Source organism: Populus trichocarpa, chromosome 8 (genome assembly GCF_000002775.5).
Source record: "Populus trichocarpa isolate Nisqually-1 chromosome 8, P.trichocarpa_v4.1, whole genome shotgun sequence".
NCBI lineage: Eukaryota > Viridiplantae > Streptophyta > Magnoliopsida > Malpighiales > Salicaceae > Populus > Populus trichocarpa.
In genome coordinates, this window is record NC_037292.2 from 1,248,667 (window position 1) to 1,264,898 (window position 16,232).

Below are 16,232 nucleotides of genomic sequence, written 5' to 3' on the forward strand. Positions count from 1 at the left end.
ATGCTTGGGGAGCTACTTGACCAAATGGCTGTTAAAGAGTTTAGAAAATTAAGGAGCTGAGATGGGCCATTGCCTTTTTACCTTGCGTGAATGGACACTATCATCCTTATTTTGTGGAAGAGCTTCTAGTGGAGATCGTTTTGCAATTGGGTCCCCTACAAAACAGATAAGAAGGGGCAACAAAGTAGCAACATTATTGGCTACATAAAATATCAAACTCTGGACAGCAGAAGAAACTGATCGATTGTACTCCAACACAAATCAATGATAACTTGAATTCTCAAGCACCATGTGAAATTGTTTAATCCCGCAATCTTGCTCCTTTCTCATGTGATCTTCTTTTGCGAATCAGCGTTTTGTCAAGTGTCTATATATAGTATGTTCCTCTTCATTCATCAGAATTGCTAAATTCTTCTTTTGTTTCAAATATTGCTTTCACAAGACTTAATTATGTTTTTTCAATAACAAAAAATTGTTTACTTTGTTCAACAAATTGTGAAAAAAAATGAAGAAGATTAACAATTCATTAACAAATCAGAACACATAACTCCGTCTTCTATTAGTAAATCTGGAAATCCTATATTAGTTTTCTCATATCATTTATGGTTCCATGCCATAGTTGTTGACTCTTCACTCGCATGCCATGGTTGTTAGGCCTCCAATAATTTGTACAGAAAACTGGAACAGAATAAACTTCGATGCATAGAATAATTGATAACTCAATCAGGGAACCCCCAAGAGTAAAAGGGCCATTTATGACTTAACCACAATCAATGGAGTTCGAGGACATGCACATTACTTAAAAGTAAATCTAGTACCTTCTGGAACCAACCACCATAAATCTCCATAAGTTGACTTCCCATCAAAGCCTCCAAATAACAGATATCGTGAACCAACACATGTCATAGAGTGGTATGCCCGAGCAGGAGGAGGATCGCCACTAGTAGGTAAGCGCCTCCACTGTGCAGACACTGAAGAAGGAACAAACATATTTAAACAAATAGTCAGGAGAAGAAAAGGTGCATAGGAGGCAGAGAAGAAGTAAAACATTTCAAAATCACCTTGTGGCAAAGAATGGTGAAACAGGAAAAGAAAGAAGACAGCGATTACCACACACACACAAATAGTGAGGGCCAATCATTTGGATCAATAATCTAGAAACTTTTCCAGAGTATTTTTCATTATATAACTATATCCATCAGCAGTAGCAGGTAAGTCCAATTATATGGTAAGTCCATTCACAATTATCAACACCTTCAATTATTTATATCTTACACTATGTCTAAAGAGTTCAGGAAGGAATTTCAAGAAGCACATACCCCTGTCTAAAACAATGCAGTCGTTGTAATAAATGTCATAACGACTCAACCAACCACCAGTACCATGCCCTCCAAACAGCAAGAGCTGAAAAGATAAAGTTTTAATAGCCAGAACTGCTAACTATCAATAGAGAACTTTCATAAAATGATCAATTCATCACATAAAAGACTAAAAGTCACAGGCCGATCAGTGCAATGTGGCCATAAAATTACTTGCCAAGGAACATGGGTATTAGAAGTTCAAGAACATGTTTCCTCCTGAAATATCTACTTGAAGGTGAACTCTAATTTCTGCTACCCACAAACTTACTACACAAACATGATTGCATTGTGTAACAACAGAAACAACCCCAGAAATTATACTACTCAAAATACATTCCATGTAATATTAACACATACATGCAAATTGAGGCAGAGCAATAACCAATAGCAGCATGTAAAAAAAATAGCGCAAACGGAATAAGAACAAATGCAAATGTAATTACATAGTGCCCTCCAGAAGTTACAGTATGACCACAACGAGGAGACGGTGCTTGACCGGGAAGCTTCAGCTGTGTCCACCCTGGTGTTTCATTCTCTTCCTTGCACAACAAAAACATAAAATTAACTCAAATTAATTGATTGACAATACTCAAGAGTTAGGCAAAAGTAGAATGTCTAAGGGAAAACTTTCAAGCTCTTGAGAAAACAACAAATGTATAATTTAAAGAAATGACTAGAACATGGAACTTGCAGCATCTTATATAAAAGAATGGGGCAAAATGACCAGAATAGAATATAAAAGTTTGGTGAGATAAGGAGTTTTACTATGCACAATCTAAAGCAGCACTAAAAAGTATTATCTAAAATATAATGGGTGAAATGTATATGAATCTTCAACTAAAGATGCTGAAAAGAGTTGATGCTCAACCTTCCTCGATAAGACCCTTCAGAGCCCATAAATCCCCCATGATTGGTCCGCCACCACCTATCAAAGTTAAGAACCTTCCAGTCAGTTAAGAGTAACTTATATGAATTGAATAATGAAACCCAATTATCAAACAAAGATAAACAGTGCTGCATCACCTCTTCCACCATAGACAAGCAATCGTTTCTCAACCATGGTAGCTGTATGGCCACATCTAGGTGGAGGCAATGTTCCTGTAATTGCCAGCTCCGTCCACTCAAGTGACACTGTTTAAACAAGCATTCTCATAAGAACACAATAACCGAATTTGAAACAAAATAAAAAGTCTCCCTGATAAAATGTCAGTAGACACAAGGAGAGATTCCAAAGCCAGAGAGCAGAGAATTTACTTGTGTCCAGGACATAGATATCTGACAACCACTTCTTGCCATCCCAGCCACCATGCCTGCATTAAAAAATATTTCTCATTAACTACATCTCGCTGTATTGAACTACACAATATACTAAAATACCTACATGACAATCTTCCGGTTTCCAATAGACGAAGCTGCAGCAAAATCCCTCGGTGAAGGCAAGTCACCCAAACTGGTCAACTCTGACCATTGCCATATCTCTGAAGCAATTATATTCAAACCATTACATCACAAATACATAAATTCACAAAACCCCATTTCACTGATGAAACAAACTACCAAACCAATAGCACAAATACATATATACATTCATCCTTACCCGTATCAAGAACCCAAAAATCACCCAACCTGGACATCAATCAAACAAATACCATCATCAATCAAAACACAAATGGTGCCCACTGCGGCGTTACAGACAAGATTTGCAATGCACAAACCTTTTATTACTGAACCGGCCACCGAAAATGAACATATTGCAATCAATAGAAACAGCAACATGAAATGCTCTAGCACTAGGTCCCACTTGTCCATCATCAGACCCGCTTCCACTACACTCTGGCTTAAACCATAATTTATTCTCTAAACAACAAATCAAATCAACACTAATTCAGCACTTGATAACTCTTTTCAGACAAAACAAATTTTATGACAACGTTCAGTACCCAGATCATAAACTGTGATGTCGGAGAGAAACTTCTTGTCGACAAGTCCACCAAACACAACCAGCTTCGATTTTCCGACAATAACAGCGGTGTGACCACTGTTTTGTAATATAGAAAAAATCACTGGCTCGATCAAAAAAATTCATTAAAAACATCGAGACAGAGAGAAAGAGAGAGGAGTACCTGCGAGGTTGAGGCAAGGTACCGGAGAAGTCAGAGGGAGAAGCTTGAATCCAGTAATACATTTTTGGCTCTGGCTATGAAGTTTCTGTTGGACTGGTAAGTGAAGAAAAGAAAGAGAGGGGATCAAACTGAACTGCTGTTGATCTTGAATTTCTTTTTTAAGGGAATAAATTTTATTGGGAGCTGGGCTATGCGGGCCAAGCCCGTATACCAATAATTTAATTAAAAAAAGGCTTGCTGTTGCCCAGATATGAAGCCCGGCCCATTAATAATTTTTTAGTCAAGTATAAATTATCACGGCTCTTAAGCTTATTATAAACTTTCCTTTTTTCCTCTAAGGTGTTTTCAGATTAGTTTATATGCAATTCATCAATTTATTGTGTAATTGATAAACTTTGCAATAATGATGATTTAAAATATTTTTTATTTAAAAATATATTAAAATAAAATTATTTTATCTTTTAAAAATTATTTTTAATATTAATATATTAAAATGATCTGAAAAATTAAGTTAGAAGGGAATGTGAGTATTTTTAAATAGGTTGATTTGAAATCTTGTTTTTGGCATTCAAAGACCCATAACGTGTTTAAAAATAAAAATAAAAGTAAATGTATTTTCATATTCTAACACAACTAAGCAAGTTTATTTTGAAATTTTAAGATTTGAAGCTTGATTTAAATTGAGTTTTTAGTTGATAAAACTCGATATATTTTATATAAAAGGCAAATATTAACAACTCACTCGTATGATCCGATATTATTGCTTAATTTATACTTTGTTATTTAATGTCAAATCAAGAATAGCAAGAACATGGTGTCTTCCTTTATTGATTAAAGTTTTATTGCAGACACAATAATAGCAAATGTGGGCTCCGAAAAGTTGGATTGGACCAGCCTAAAAGGGATTGTGTCTTTTCCTGCCAACAAGATGAACCAAATCATTTACTACCTCGTCTATTTCTTGGCCTGCCTTGTCTCTTATGCAGTCACTCAATTCTCTGGCTTTCTTCCTCAGATGCTCTCCTGTTCTCTCCCCTGCCAAATCTCTGATCACTCTTGCTACCTCTTCTCTCTCAATTTTACCATTCTTGTCTCTCTTGATTTCCAAACCAACTCCTATCTCCACAAGAAATTCAGCATTCAGAGGTTGATCAATATGCATGGGCATAGCTATCAATGGAACACCAAATTTCATGCTTTCCAACACAGAACCCCATCCACAATGGCTCAAGAATCCTCCAATGCTAGGATGACTCAAGATTCTCTTCTGCGGAGCCCATTCCTCAACTATCAATCCCCTTTCTGAAACCATCTCAATGAAACCCTCAGGCAAGGCTTCTCTTGCACTGATTTCCTCTCCTCGAGGAAACCTAAGGACCCATATAAAGTTTACATTGCTGAGCAACAGGCCAAGTGCTAGCTCTTCCCTATCCTCCTTTGACAGATAATTCTCACTGCCAAATGCAACATAAATGACTGAGGAACATGGGTCTCTCTTGTTAAGCCATTCTGTGATTTCCGTTTTTTTATCATCTTCTGCAATAGGTTCTTGAACAAAGTGGACCGACTGGCAAAACCCTCTTCATGGTTACAGCTGAAAGATCATCTAAGTATTTTCCCTCAATCTCTCTCAAACTCCTGACCAACATGATTCCAGAGGATTGTTCCAGGTGCTGAAGAATTCTGTCTTTAATGAAAAGAAAATCTTTCGCAGAATCTTGAATAACAACACCTGACTTCTTGAAGGCATGAGCTGCAACAGAATTTGCCTTATTGCCACTAACCACGAACTGAACAGTTGGGATATTCAGTGATAAAGCCAGTGCTGGAGCCCATGGTTGAAAGAAATCACAAGTAAGAAAATATGGCCTTAATGTTGTCAAAATGCTGGAGAAGCTACTGCTTGCCGTATCAAATGCTTGCATCAAGTTTCCCAGGAGATGATTCGGCAGGCCTTTGGTTGTGTGGTAATGAGGAGGAAGGTCAGGCGATGATGGAAGATGAAGCTCTACAAGCTGTATTGAAGGGAAGTTCATCTCCAGTAGGTTTTCTTTGATATGGCCAAGGTTAGCAGGCGATGAACAAAGATGAATGTAAAAGTTTCTCTCAGAAAGCTTCTTGGCTAGCTCCAAGAAAGGATGAATATGACTATATGCTAACCATGGAAACATTAGAACCCTCACAACACTCCTATTTGTGGCATCCATATGGGCTTGGTACTGCTCTTTCTTGATTTTGCCAATAATTAGATGGACAAGAAAGAGTAGAAGTGTGGGGATAAGGCTATGGCACCCTCTTGTTTGTAAATTTTTCTTGCATTGCAGTACGTACATACATTTAAAGGAGAATTAAATGTATGGAAAAAAAATGCTGTGAAAAATATTTTTTTAATGATAAAGTTTGGATATCAAGTTTAGTAAAATATTTGACAAATTATGATGATGTATGCAAATCCATGTTGAATCTTTTTTATAATGAAATTGTTTGAATTTAATCTTCCTCAAAGTCAAATAAAAAAACGAAAGCAAAAGGATATAAAAAAAAACTTAGAGATATAAGTATAAGAATTTATATCTTTATTTTTTTCTCGATCAAACACATTTTTTTTTATATTTGTTTTTTCTCCTGCCATATTAACCAAATACAATATCGAAGATTGAGATTAAACAAGGTTATAAAAGGATTGGCAAGCTTTAATTACATTTCCAAATTCAGGTCCAACTATATTTTTCTTGCTTTCAATTTGTCATATGATGCTTATTTTTTTATTGATGAAGTATGGTGATCTAAATTCAGGTGAACACCGTGTTGAGAGGGGGTCAGTAGCACAAAGCTACTAGTAACTATACCCAGACATGTTCATCTACTTCGCCTTATTCAGATCCAAAGCTTGACTAGCAGCTGGCTGCAGAATCAAACAAGATGAGATTATTTTGGAGGAGGAGGTCCAGAGCTCTGACTAAAGAGGTTTATTTGCTTCCCGGCCACAAAGTTTGACAAGCTCATTTACTACCTCATCCATATCTTCATCTTCTTTGCCTCTTATACGCTCTCTCAATTCTCTGACTTTTCTTCTCACCTGCTCTCCTGTTTCCTCCACAACCACTTCTCTGACCACTTTTGCAACCTCTTCTCTTCCAAGTTTGCCGTTCTGCTCTCTCTTGATTTCCAAAGCAACACCAACCTCTTGTAAGAGCTTGGCATTACATGGTTGATCAACATGCATAGGCATGGCTATTATTGGAACACCGGTTTTCATGCTTTCCATTATAGAACCCCAGCCACAATGACTCAAAAACCCACCTATGCTAGGATGATCCAAGATTCTCTTCTGGGGAGCCCAGTCTTCAATGAACAATCCCTTTTCTCCAACCATCTCAACAAGCCCCTCTGGCAAAGCTTCTTCTGCACTTATTTTCTCTCCCTGAGGAAACCTGAGGACCCATATAAAACTTACATTGCTAAGCAGCAATCCATGAGCTAGCTCTTCTCTGTCTTCTCTGGACAAGTAACACTCACTGCCAAATGAAACAAACAAGACTGAGCATGGGTCTTTCTTGTTGAGCCATTCTATGATTTCTGTTTTCTCATTTTCTTCCTCGCTAAGTTCCTGAACAAGTGGACCCACTAGCACAATCTTCTTCATGGCTAGCACTGAGAGTTCATCTACATATTTTCCCTCTAACTCCCTAAGACTTCTAATCAGCATGAGATTACTGGATCCTTCCAAGCATTGAAGAAGACGATCTTGAAGCGTGAGGTTATCGTTTTCATAATCATATTCATGTGGATAATTAGACCGCAAGGGGAGAGCAGTGCTACCTGATATCTTCACGAGATCAAGCAGAAAACAGTAAGGCATAGCAGCACTAACCATGAACAGAACGGTTGGGATTTTAAGTGATAAAGCCTTTGCAGGAGCCCATGGCTGTAAGAAATCAGAAATGAGCAAGTCTGGCTTTAATGCAGTCAAGATTCCGGAGAAGCTACAGCTTGACATATCAAGGGCTTTCATCAAGTTGCTCAAGAGATGTCGGGGCAGACCTTTGGTTGTGTGGTAGTGAGGAGGAAGCTCGGGCAATGATGGAAGATGGAGTTCTACAAATTCTACTGAAGGTTCTTTCTCTTTGATATATGCAAGATTAGCAGGGGTTGAACAGAGGTAAATGTAAAAGTTTCTCTTCGAGAGCTTCTTGGCCAGCTCCAAGAAGGCATGTATGTGACTATAAGCTAACCATGGAAACATTAGAACTCGAATATTGCTCTTACTTGAGGTCTCCATCAAGATCAACCCTGTGATCTTTCTTGATTTTGGGCTGGTAGAAGATGAAAGTAAAGTAAAAGAGGAGAGTGGAGGGGGATCTTAAAAGGAGCTTTTAATAATCTTAATTTTTCTAACCAAAGTCAAATCATATCATTAAGAGAGAAATGTATGGTTTCTAGCCAAGGATAAACAATGTGCGGATATAAACAACGTAGATGTGTGGAAAAATCTGACAAAACTTTCAACGATGGATCATTTCCCTCGGTGCTGAATACCACTTGCAAATTATTAAACTCAGGTTTAATTGTAAGTTAGGTAGATTAATTTGGGTTAATTTAATTTAATTAAAAATAATATATTTTTAATATATATATATATATAAAAGTTGAAACAATGTATTTTTTTCTAAAGAAAAAAAATTAAATGAGTTTTTATTAAATTATAGATTAATTTGTTGGTTGATTATATTTAATCAGATTGATTTGCACCATGTTTAATTTAAAATCTAATTCATATTAGATTTGGGTTAATAAATCACTGGATTAACCAAATTAATCCAGGTTTAATAATATGATAGATATTTTTAACCACCAAATAAAAAAGTTTAACAAGCACGATGATTGTTAGGGACTATGTAGTCTTTGATGGACATCTGTCCCAAAATAGGACCATCCCAAGCAGGCCTGCACAGAGAGCAGACATTATTCTATCAATTTATTTATTTTTATGTAGAAAATTTTATTTCTAGTAGCTTGACTTTAATTTGAAATATAGAGGTGCGTGTTTGGTTTAGATGATAGCTATTATGAGTTTTTTATATATATTAAATCTTTAAATTTAAATGCATGAGTAAAAGAGATTTTTTAAACAAAATAAAAAAAATTAATCTAAATATAAATTAAAAAATTTATAGAAAAAATCATTTAATTAAAAAAAATAATTAAAAAAAGTCTGGCGTGACAAGCCAGTCCATTGATCTGTTTTATTAGGGCCCACATGGGACCTGTTTTGATAGACCTAACTGAGCTTCTTCTTTTCTTTTCTTTTTTGCAATTAAAGAAAATTAGGTGATATGTTGTCTTATTTATCTAGATTCCGGTTGCTATAATGACTAGAAAATTAAAACTTTAATTTTATTTTATAAAAAAACTCATTTTAACCCAAAGTCCGCGTGTACTGCTCATCCTTTAAATTTATACTTAATGTAAGAAGTCGATCTGGCAAACCAAAAGAGTCCCCAAACTATTTTATTAATTTGTTCATCAGGTCTTCAAACTTTTAAAAGTTCCTAGCTATCTCTTTGTTCATATTTATACTTGAAAACTTTGATATTTTTAATTAAAATTTCATATATATATATATATTGGAAATTAGCTCAATTTATTCTTAACTTGTCTCTAAAATCTAATTATTCTTAATTTATTTTTATATTTTTTAACATATATTTCCATCTAAACCGATAGAAATGCACTTGTATAAAAAGTCAAATTTAACCAAATCTATTAGAAAAAATAATTTAAAAAGGAAGAATCATGATTTGGTGTTGATCATGGAAGAGCATTTTTTCAATTTGAATAAAAAGGTGTTTTTTAAAAAAAACTACTCCTTTAGAAACTGATTAGAAGCCATTATACTTGCAAGGATAAATTAAAGAAAGATAAGATGAATTAATTCCAAGAAATTTAATTTTAAATGTTTTATGACTAGATAGAGACAAAAAAAAAAAAGTTTATAAGTTGAGGATTTTTCTTGAGGTTGGTACTTCTTTCCTGTTTGGAATATCAGTTAACTCGTGTTTTTTAAAAATTTTAAAAAAAAATTATTTTTACTCAAAGTTAATTTTTTATATATAATTTAGATCGTTTGGTGTACTGATTTTAAAAAATTTTTAAAAATAAAAAATATTATTTTAATATAAAAAAATATTTTGAAAATCGCAATAACATTCTACATTTAAATTCAAGATTTTCACAAGGTATATGTGCAGCACAGAGGTATACGTTAGATTCGGTAAACTTGAAAACAAAACGATTTCTTTTAACACTGGAGTATGCAATCAAAAAATCATTTTCTTTTATTTTCCATCTCAAATTATTACACCAACAATCCAACATGCTAGACAGATCACTGTTTTAAAATCTCATCTGACCCTTTAATCTATAATTTGGATGTCTAGGAATTTAGACGGGTTAAATTTTAATAAAAATAAAAAAAATAATGAACTTAATATAATCTGATTAAAAATAAAATTTGATTCGTAACTTCATCGGCTTATAAAAAACCTAATTAAAACTTATTAATTTATTTTTATAAAAATAATATTAATTTTTTACCTATAAAATAAAAAAAAATTAATGGTCCAGAATTAACTTGAACCATGATTCGGTACTTGATTTGAATCTACTCTCGGGACATGGAGATGGTTCACGCCTTGCTGTGATCTGTCATGATGATCCAATTACCAATATGATGTCAGCTTGTTGATGGAGGTTCATGGTCCAAAAAAAAAAGAACAGATATTAAATTAAATTATAAACGAACCAATTAAAAGAATTACGAAGAAAAAACAGAGAACCTGGATCCTCAATGGCATTTTATATTTTATTTTCCATCTCAAATTCCCTTTTTTTTTTTTTTTTTGCGGGTAAACTTCCTTATAAAATTAGAGAACTAATAAATTTATTATCCATGGTGTTTATCCAGTGAAATGGTTATTACAGCAATAAAATAAAAGATATAACCATAGGAAAGGATGTCCAAACAAACATAAGATGGCAATGGTCCCATCATTGCTCAAAATGGTCTCAAAAAAGAAGCTTCCTTGTTCGTTCCCAACATACCCAAATTCTCTCTCTCTCAATAGTTTTAGTGAAAGTAAAAGTCTTGATTGCCATTTCAATTCCATGATGATGGAGTTCTAGTTTCTCTCGATTTCTAACAAGGTAGGTCCCGGCATCATCTTCTTTGTGTAAATCACACTCTTAGGTTTGGTTTTAATTTCTTTTATATTTTGGGTACTTTAAAAGTTTAATTACTAAAATGGAAGTTCATTTTCTATTTCCTTTTTGGCACAGGAGCTAGTTTTTGCTTTCTGGGTCTTTGGTTTTGGGTTTGTATTGTGAAGATATGAATAATTCTGATCAAGAGAAGCAAGATCAGAGGTAAAATCCATCTGTTTTTTTTTTTTTTTTGCGTGGTTTTGGTCTAGTGAGGTACAAGTTTGTGTTTTTTGTGGTTCTGGGTTATTGGGTTAGTTTTATTTGCTTTTGTTGTGTTTATTCAGTTGGTTTCTGAGCTGATTGTCTTTGAATTGGTAGATTCTTGTGAGTTTTTAGAGTAGATTGTATTGCTTTCCATCTTGTTTTGTCTACGAGAGAATTGTGGAAGTTAGGGGATGGGGATTTTGGTAGAATATTCATGCTTGTGTGTGCACATTCATGGCTTTAGTTATGAGCACCAAGGTTTTGATTCATTTGTTTAGGGAGGATTAGATTGCTGATGAAATTGTACAAAAATGGAAGAACTTTTTTAGCTTGGAGTGATATATTGTTCATTGTTTGTGAAACAAGTTGACTGATCATTATGCTGCGCATTAGCTTAGTTGATATTGAAGTTGGTGTTTTCCAGAAGAGCGACAGAAACCATAAGGTTTCTTTCTTCCCATCTTCACCCCTTTTTAGGCAATTGAAAAGAGTGGGTTTTAGAAGTTTTTCTTTAAAAAAAAAAGTACTTTGGATTATGTCTGGTGGAGAGGGATAGAGTATACCTTGCCCATGGGTCAGAGAAGCTATTAGTTTCTGATTGATTAGTTACCAGTCAGCTGAAAACTGTTCTGTAGTTTTGGAAATGGCAGTGGTCAAAATTTTTGCAGTGAATTTGGTCGGAAGTTTACCAATTCTTGTTTGAGTTCTCATTGGCTTACCCTCATTCATCAGGACCCGTTCTAGCATGGAGGATTCCACGGCTATAACTATTGAATTTCTTCGGGCACGGTTGCTAGCTGAAAGATCTGTGTCAAGAACTGCAAGACAGAGAGCTGATGAACTAGCAGAAAGAGTATGCTTTGAATTTATTTTTCCGTTTTCTTTTTAGGAGGGAGTGGGTTGGTTTTGGGGACTGTACTCTCTTGTTTCTCCTTTATCACCTATTATAAAGTCTAAACTTGTTTAAGAATTAGGTAGCAGAACTGGAGGAACAGCTAAGGATCGTGTCTCTTCAAAGAATGAAGGCTGAGAAAGCAACAGTAGACGTTCTTGCCATCCTGGAAAGCAATGGGATCAGTGACGATTCTGAAATCTTTGGTTCTAGCTCTGATCAGGATACTCCTTGTGAATCCAAAGTGGGCAAGAAGACTAAACAAGAAGAGAGTTCTGTCATTTCAAAAGTGACAAAATATAAGTTGGAAGAACATTCAGGTTCTGGCCATGATTTTTCCTCATCACAAGGTAGAAACTTGTCTTGGAAAGGTCGCAAGCATAGTCCACGTTCTCTTGAAAAGTGCAAGGATCCATCTCTGAGGAGACGGAGCAGTTTTGCATCTACCAGTTCTTCCCCTAAACATCACCAAGGCAAGTCATGCCGCCAAGTAAGAAACAAAGAATCAAGGTTAGTTCATCTCACATCTTCAATTATAGTGTGGAACCGTAGATTTAAGCAATTACCCGGCACTCTTTTTTTGCTAATTTATTCCCCTTTTCTGAGCCCAGGAAAGCAGCTCCAATGTGATGCTGTTGTTCTTGTTGTTTTTTCACTATAAACACAACATAGTTTGTCACATATAGAATTTGTGTAAAAACTTGGAATCAGGCGTAACAATTACCCTTGGAGTCATATATCTCTCTCATGGACTGATAAAGTTCTATTTAACACTCTCTGAATAGAATAATACCATGTAGACACCATTTGCTTAATTGTGATTCGAATCAAAGTTTCCACATTGCCAGGGAAGAAAAATAAACAATCACCTTGCCAAGTCATTTTCTACTGCAAGTCCCCTAGGTTGTTCTCTTTTTCTAGTTTTTGCATGCAGATGTAGATAACTATTTATTCTGGGTTCTATCCTGTTTATACAACATAAATAATTAGTTGTTTCAATTGTCAGATTGACAATTGGAGCATTTAGGACCAATCCAGACAAGGTTGATTCTCCAGAAAATGGAGTTGCTACCACATCAGAAGTTTTTCCAAATTGCTCAGAACCTGAGGTGGGAAGAATTGAAAATGGAGAAGAGAAAACTTTACCCCCAATATCAGTTGGCTTAGAAAATGGACAGCGTGCAGATAGTAATGAGCTGGAAGACAATGTATATGGCAGTGATAGAGACATGGAAAAAGCACTTGAACATCAAGCACAACTCATTGACCGATACAAAGCAATGGAAAAGGTTCAAAGAGAATGGGAAGAGAAATTCAGAGAAAACAATGGCAGTACACCAGTAAGCTTATCGGAACCTATATAACTAATAAACAATTAAATTGCTTTCAGATCAAGTTGATAACATGCCAATGGCATCTGCACATTTTAAATTTAGTGCTTTCTTTGAGGGGAAAAAGGAGTTTCAATAAATAGGAGCAACTTTAAAATAAGGGACGGCTAATACTCTGAAAGAACTGTTAAGATAATTCCTAGGGTACAATGAATTTTAAGCAAACTGTTGAGTATAATATATGTGCTGCAAATGAGAAATGTGCTTAGAATAGCTATGTTTGGACTGATAGAATCTGCCTGTTCAAATAGTAAAGAAAGAAAGGAAATTTTCCTGATGTGCTAGTCAATCTGCAATTCTAAATTCTCTTTTCATTCATCATAATAGTTAAGAAGCAAGTAACCATGCTGATTGATTATGTAAGAAAAAGTAAAATAGTTTCTTTAAATACTTTTCTCATACCATGAATCCTATTCCCATAAACATTGATTTTTTGTATTTTATTTCTTGGTCATAATGATTTAGGATTCATATGATGCTGGAAACCGCTCAGATGTCACTGAGGAAGGCTATGAGATCAAGGCACAAGTTCAACAACACACTGGGACCGTAGCTGCCCAATCCAACCGGGCAAAGTCAGAAGTTGAAAAGGCATCTAACATTCAACCTAATGGCATTCTACGACCTTCACATGTTAATATTGGGCAGTTACAGGAATGGAAGAGCAGTAGTGCACCTACTTCTGAATCCCCAGCTCAAGATTTTGCATTCCGTGCTGAAAAGCAAAAGCAAAATGAAAATGAAGAGAGTCTTGGGAACAATTACCATCCATCTCCACACAGCTCCCACGACCATCCGCAGTCACACAGTTCACATGATTCCCCTGGGAGCCAATCTGCAACCAGCTTTCCATCTAATACAGACAGTGGTTTCAGCAAAGGGCAATTTTCTGGGAGGCAAAATGAACTCTATGCATTGGTGCCACATAGAGCATCCAATGAATTGGGTGGTGTGCTGGATGCCCTTAAACTAGCAAGGCAATCGTTGCAACAGAAAATCAGCACATTACCATTAATAGAAGGTGGATCTATTAGAAACTCTGTTGATCCTTCTCTTCCCCCTCCAATACCAGGCGATAAAGTAGATATTCCCCTTGGAAATGCTGGACTTTTCAGACTTCCATTTGATTTTTTGGCTGAAGGCAGCACTCGAAAAAACCTCGATAGTACTAATGCTGGATTAAGTTTGAGAAACTATTATCCTGATACAGGAGTTCCAGCAGCTGCCATCAATCGATTTGTCAGCAGATTTCCGACAGCAACTGGATCGAGATTTCCTACAGCGGATCAATTTCTGGCCAGTCAATCTTACTCAGCAACTGGATCGAGATTTCCTACAGAGGATCAATTTCTGGCCAGTCAAGATGTCGAGGCTGGATCAAGAATCTCTAGTCAGAGGCCTTTTTTTTATCCTTATTTGGATACAGTTTCACCTCCCTCAGCCAGATATAGTTATCCCACAAATCCCTCTTATCCCGGCCCGATGCCACAACTGCCCTCAAGGGAACCCCCTTCCTTCCTTCCCAGTACGACTGCTGGTGTCCCTCCTGCAGATCATTTCTCATTCCCTGATTATCATATTAGACCAAACATGTATAGATAATAGCTTGCTATTAAACATTCTACTAGGTTTTCGATGATTAGCTTTACCAACAATGTTTCAGGAACAGCGATTTTGTAGCATAATAGTTAAAATCTTGGTCCTTAAAGGGCAAATTTGTATTACCGCTGTATGATTCAGTGTATCATTTGTTGTGAGATGGAATTTTGTAAAAGAGATTCAACCTGCTTCAATTTTTACTCTTGTTTCCCCTTGCACCATTCTATCATCTATTCATCTCTGCAAGCAGCAATCCATTTTCCTTCATTATGTTAATGCTAGATGTCCTAGAAACACTTATAATTTAAGGGTTTTTTTTCTTTTTCATCACTAGATATTCAGTAGAGTGGGATCTGATGCCCGGTATGTTCCTCCTGAACAGGGACTTGGACAAATGCATAGAGTATAAGACAAACTGGTGGCTTAGGGCTTGATAACTGTAACGTGTATACATCTACATGTCCAGCAATCCAGAACTCCAGGGCTGATTTTGGACGGGAAAGGGTTTAACATGGCTCCCGTGTAAATCCAGTAGTTTTTGTTGGATTCAAAACAACTTTGCACTGCACCTAACAGTCTGCAGATTGCCCCCCGCCCCTCCCTTTTTTTAATTTCTCCTTTCAACAGAGGCGGTTGCATGCATGCAATAAAAAAAGTCCCACAGTCATAGGCATGAATCTATACCAGAATTTTGGTATTCACAAGAAATTTCTCGAAGACTACCTTTGGATAATACCCAACTTAATTCATCGTCAAAAGTGGTGTTATTCATAAATCATACCTTTTTTTAATGTCAATGAAACATGAAGTATTCCATAATTAAGTAAAATATTAAATCGCGATGACAACCGTAGCCCATACACGATGAAATGTGTGTAGGATTACAGTGGAACTACTCTTTTACATTTTATCTTTTAATTTTTAAAGCTTTAATTAAAGAGTAGAATAGTCTTTGCACACGATCAATTTATCATTCTTAATTTATTTAAGTGCAGCACCGTCTTTATCATTTTTTTAATAACAATACGATCACAATATTGCCCTTAGAGAGTAAACAATCAAAACCTTTGGTCCAGATAGCGTATGATAATTTCAATTTTGTCATGAACAATTAAATTACACCAGTACCCTTACTATGCAAATTTGTTAGCCTTGACTTCAAGGGCTTGAATGTCATTTCCTAATAGTTTTTTTTTTTTTGTTATTGTTATTTAATCCTAGGGGCATTTTTTATTTTGCACGCATAAAAAGGTCGCTGACAATAGTGGTTGAAATCAAACTTCCGCCACATCATTTGATGCGTCTCAATGTCCTCTTCTTCTCTAGCTGACGTCTGTATAGTAGTCAGATATGGTTTGACGTCAATTGATTTTTTTTCTTTTTTAATTTTTCCTTTTTT

General features: G+C 35.6%; 4 protein-coding genes across 8 annotated transcripts in view; 1 reads left to right on the forward strand and 3 right to left on the reverse strand.

Annotated features, from left to right (window-relative positions):
• Nucleotides 1-16,232, reverse strand: part of LOC7494896 (protein GLUTELIN PRECURSOR ACCUMULATION 3) — a 42,917-nt gene that overhangs the window by 1,611 nt on the left and 25,074 nt on the right. For all 3 annotated transcript variants that reach the window (XM_024606052.2, XM_006379415.3, XM_002311926.4), the window contains exons 2-13: nt 3,485-3,604; nt 3,302-3,399; nt 3,077-3,218; nt 2,959-2,987; nt 2,743-2,839; nt 2,616-2,671; nt 2,385-2,492; nt 2,230-2,286; nt 1,805-1,896; nt 1,320-1,404; nt 819-971; nt 82-155 (exon numbers count right to left, since the gene is read on the reverse strand). In XM_024606052.2, coding sequence (XP_024461820.1) covers nt 82-155; nt 819-971; nt 1,320-1,404; nt 1,805-1,896; nt 2,230-2,286; nt 2,385-2,492; nt 2,616-2,671; nt 2,743-2,839; nt 2,959-2,987; nt 3,077-3,218; nt 3,302-3,399; nt 3,485-3,546 — 1,053 coding nt within the window. In that variant the 5' untranslated portion in view covers nt 3,547-3,604. The remainder of the gene's footprint in view (nt 1-81; nt 156-818; nt 972-1,319; nt 1,405-1,804; nt 1,897-2,229; nt 2,287-2,384; nt 2,493-2,615; nt 2,672-2,742; nt 2,840-2,958; nt 2,988-3,076; nt 3,219-3,301; nt 3,400-3,484; nt 3,605-16,232) is intronic.
• LOC7479825 (UDP-glucosyltransferase 29) lies at nt 4,380-5,691 on the reverse strand. The gene is made up of 2 exons (XM_024606922.2): nt 5,057-5,691; nt 4,380-4,938 (listed from the first exon to the last, which is right to left on the reverse strand). Exons 1-2 carry the CDS (start codon nt 5,689-5,691, stop codon nt 4,380-4,382), a joined length of 1,194 nt encoding a protein of 397 aa, XP_024462690.2.
• On the reverse strand, nt 6,040-7,899 carry LOC7479826 (UDP-glucosyltransferase 29). Its single transcript, XM_052454892.1, has one exon. The coding sequence runs from the start codon at nt 7,764-7,766 to the stop codon at nt 6,444-6,446; it is 1,323 nt and encodes a 440-aa protein (XP_052310852.1). The 5' UTR covers nt 7,767-7,899; the 3' UTR covers nt 6,040-6,443.
• On the forward strand, nt 10,501-15,054 carry LOC7479827 (uncharacterized). 3 transcript variants are annotated; one of them, XM_002311001.4, is made up of 6 exons: nt 10,501-10,690; nt 10,823-10,909; nt 11,684-11,804; nt 11,926-12,353; nt 12,850-13,183; nt 13,700-15,054. In XM_002311001.4, exons 2-6 carry the CDS (start codon nt 10,875-10,877, stop codon nt 14,834-14,836), a joined length of 2,055 nt encoding a protein of 684 aa, XP_002311037.1. In that variant the 5' UTR covers nt 10,501-10,690; nt 10,823-10,874; the 3' UTR covers nt 14,837-15,054. The 3 variants fall into 3 exon arrangements, with proteins under 3 accessions (XP_002311037.1, XP_024463242.1, XP_024463243.1); XM_024607474.2 differs by lacking the exon at nt 10,823-10,909; XM_024607475.1 differs by lacking the exons at nt 10,501-10,690; nt 10,823-10,909 and having other exon boundaries at nt 11,920-12,353.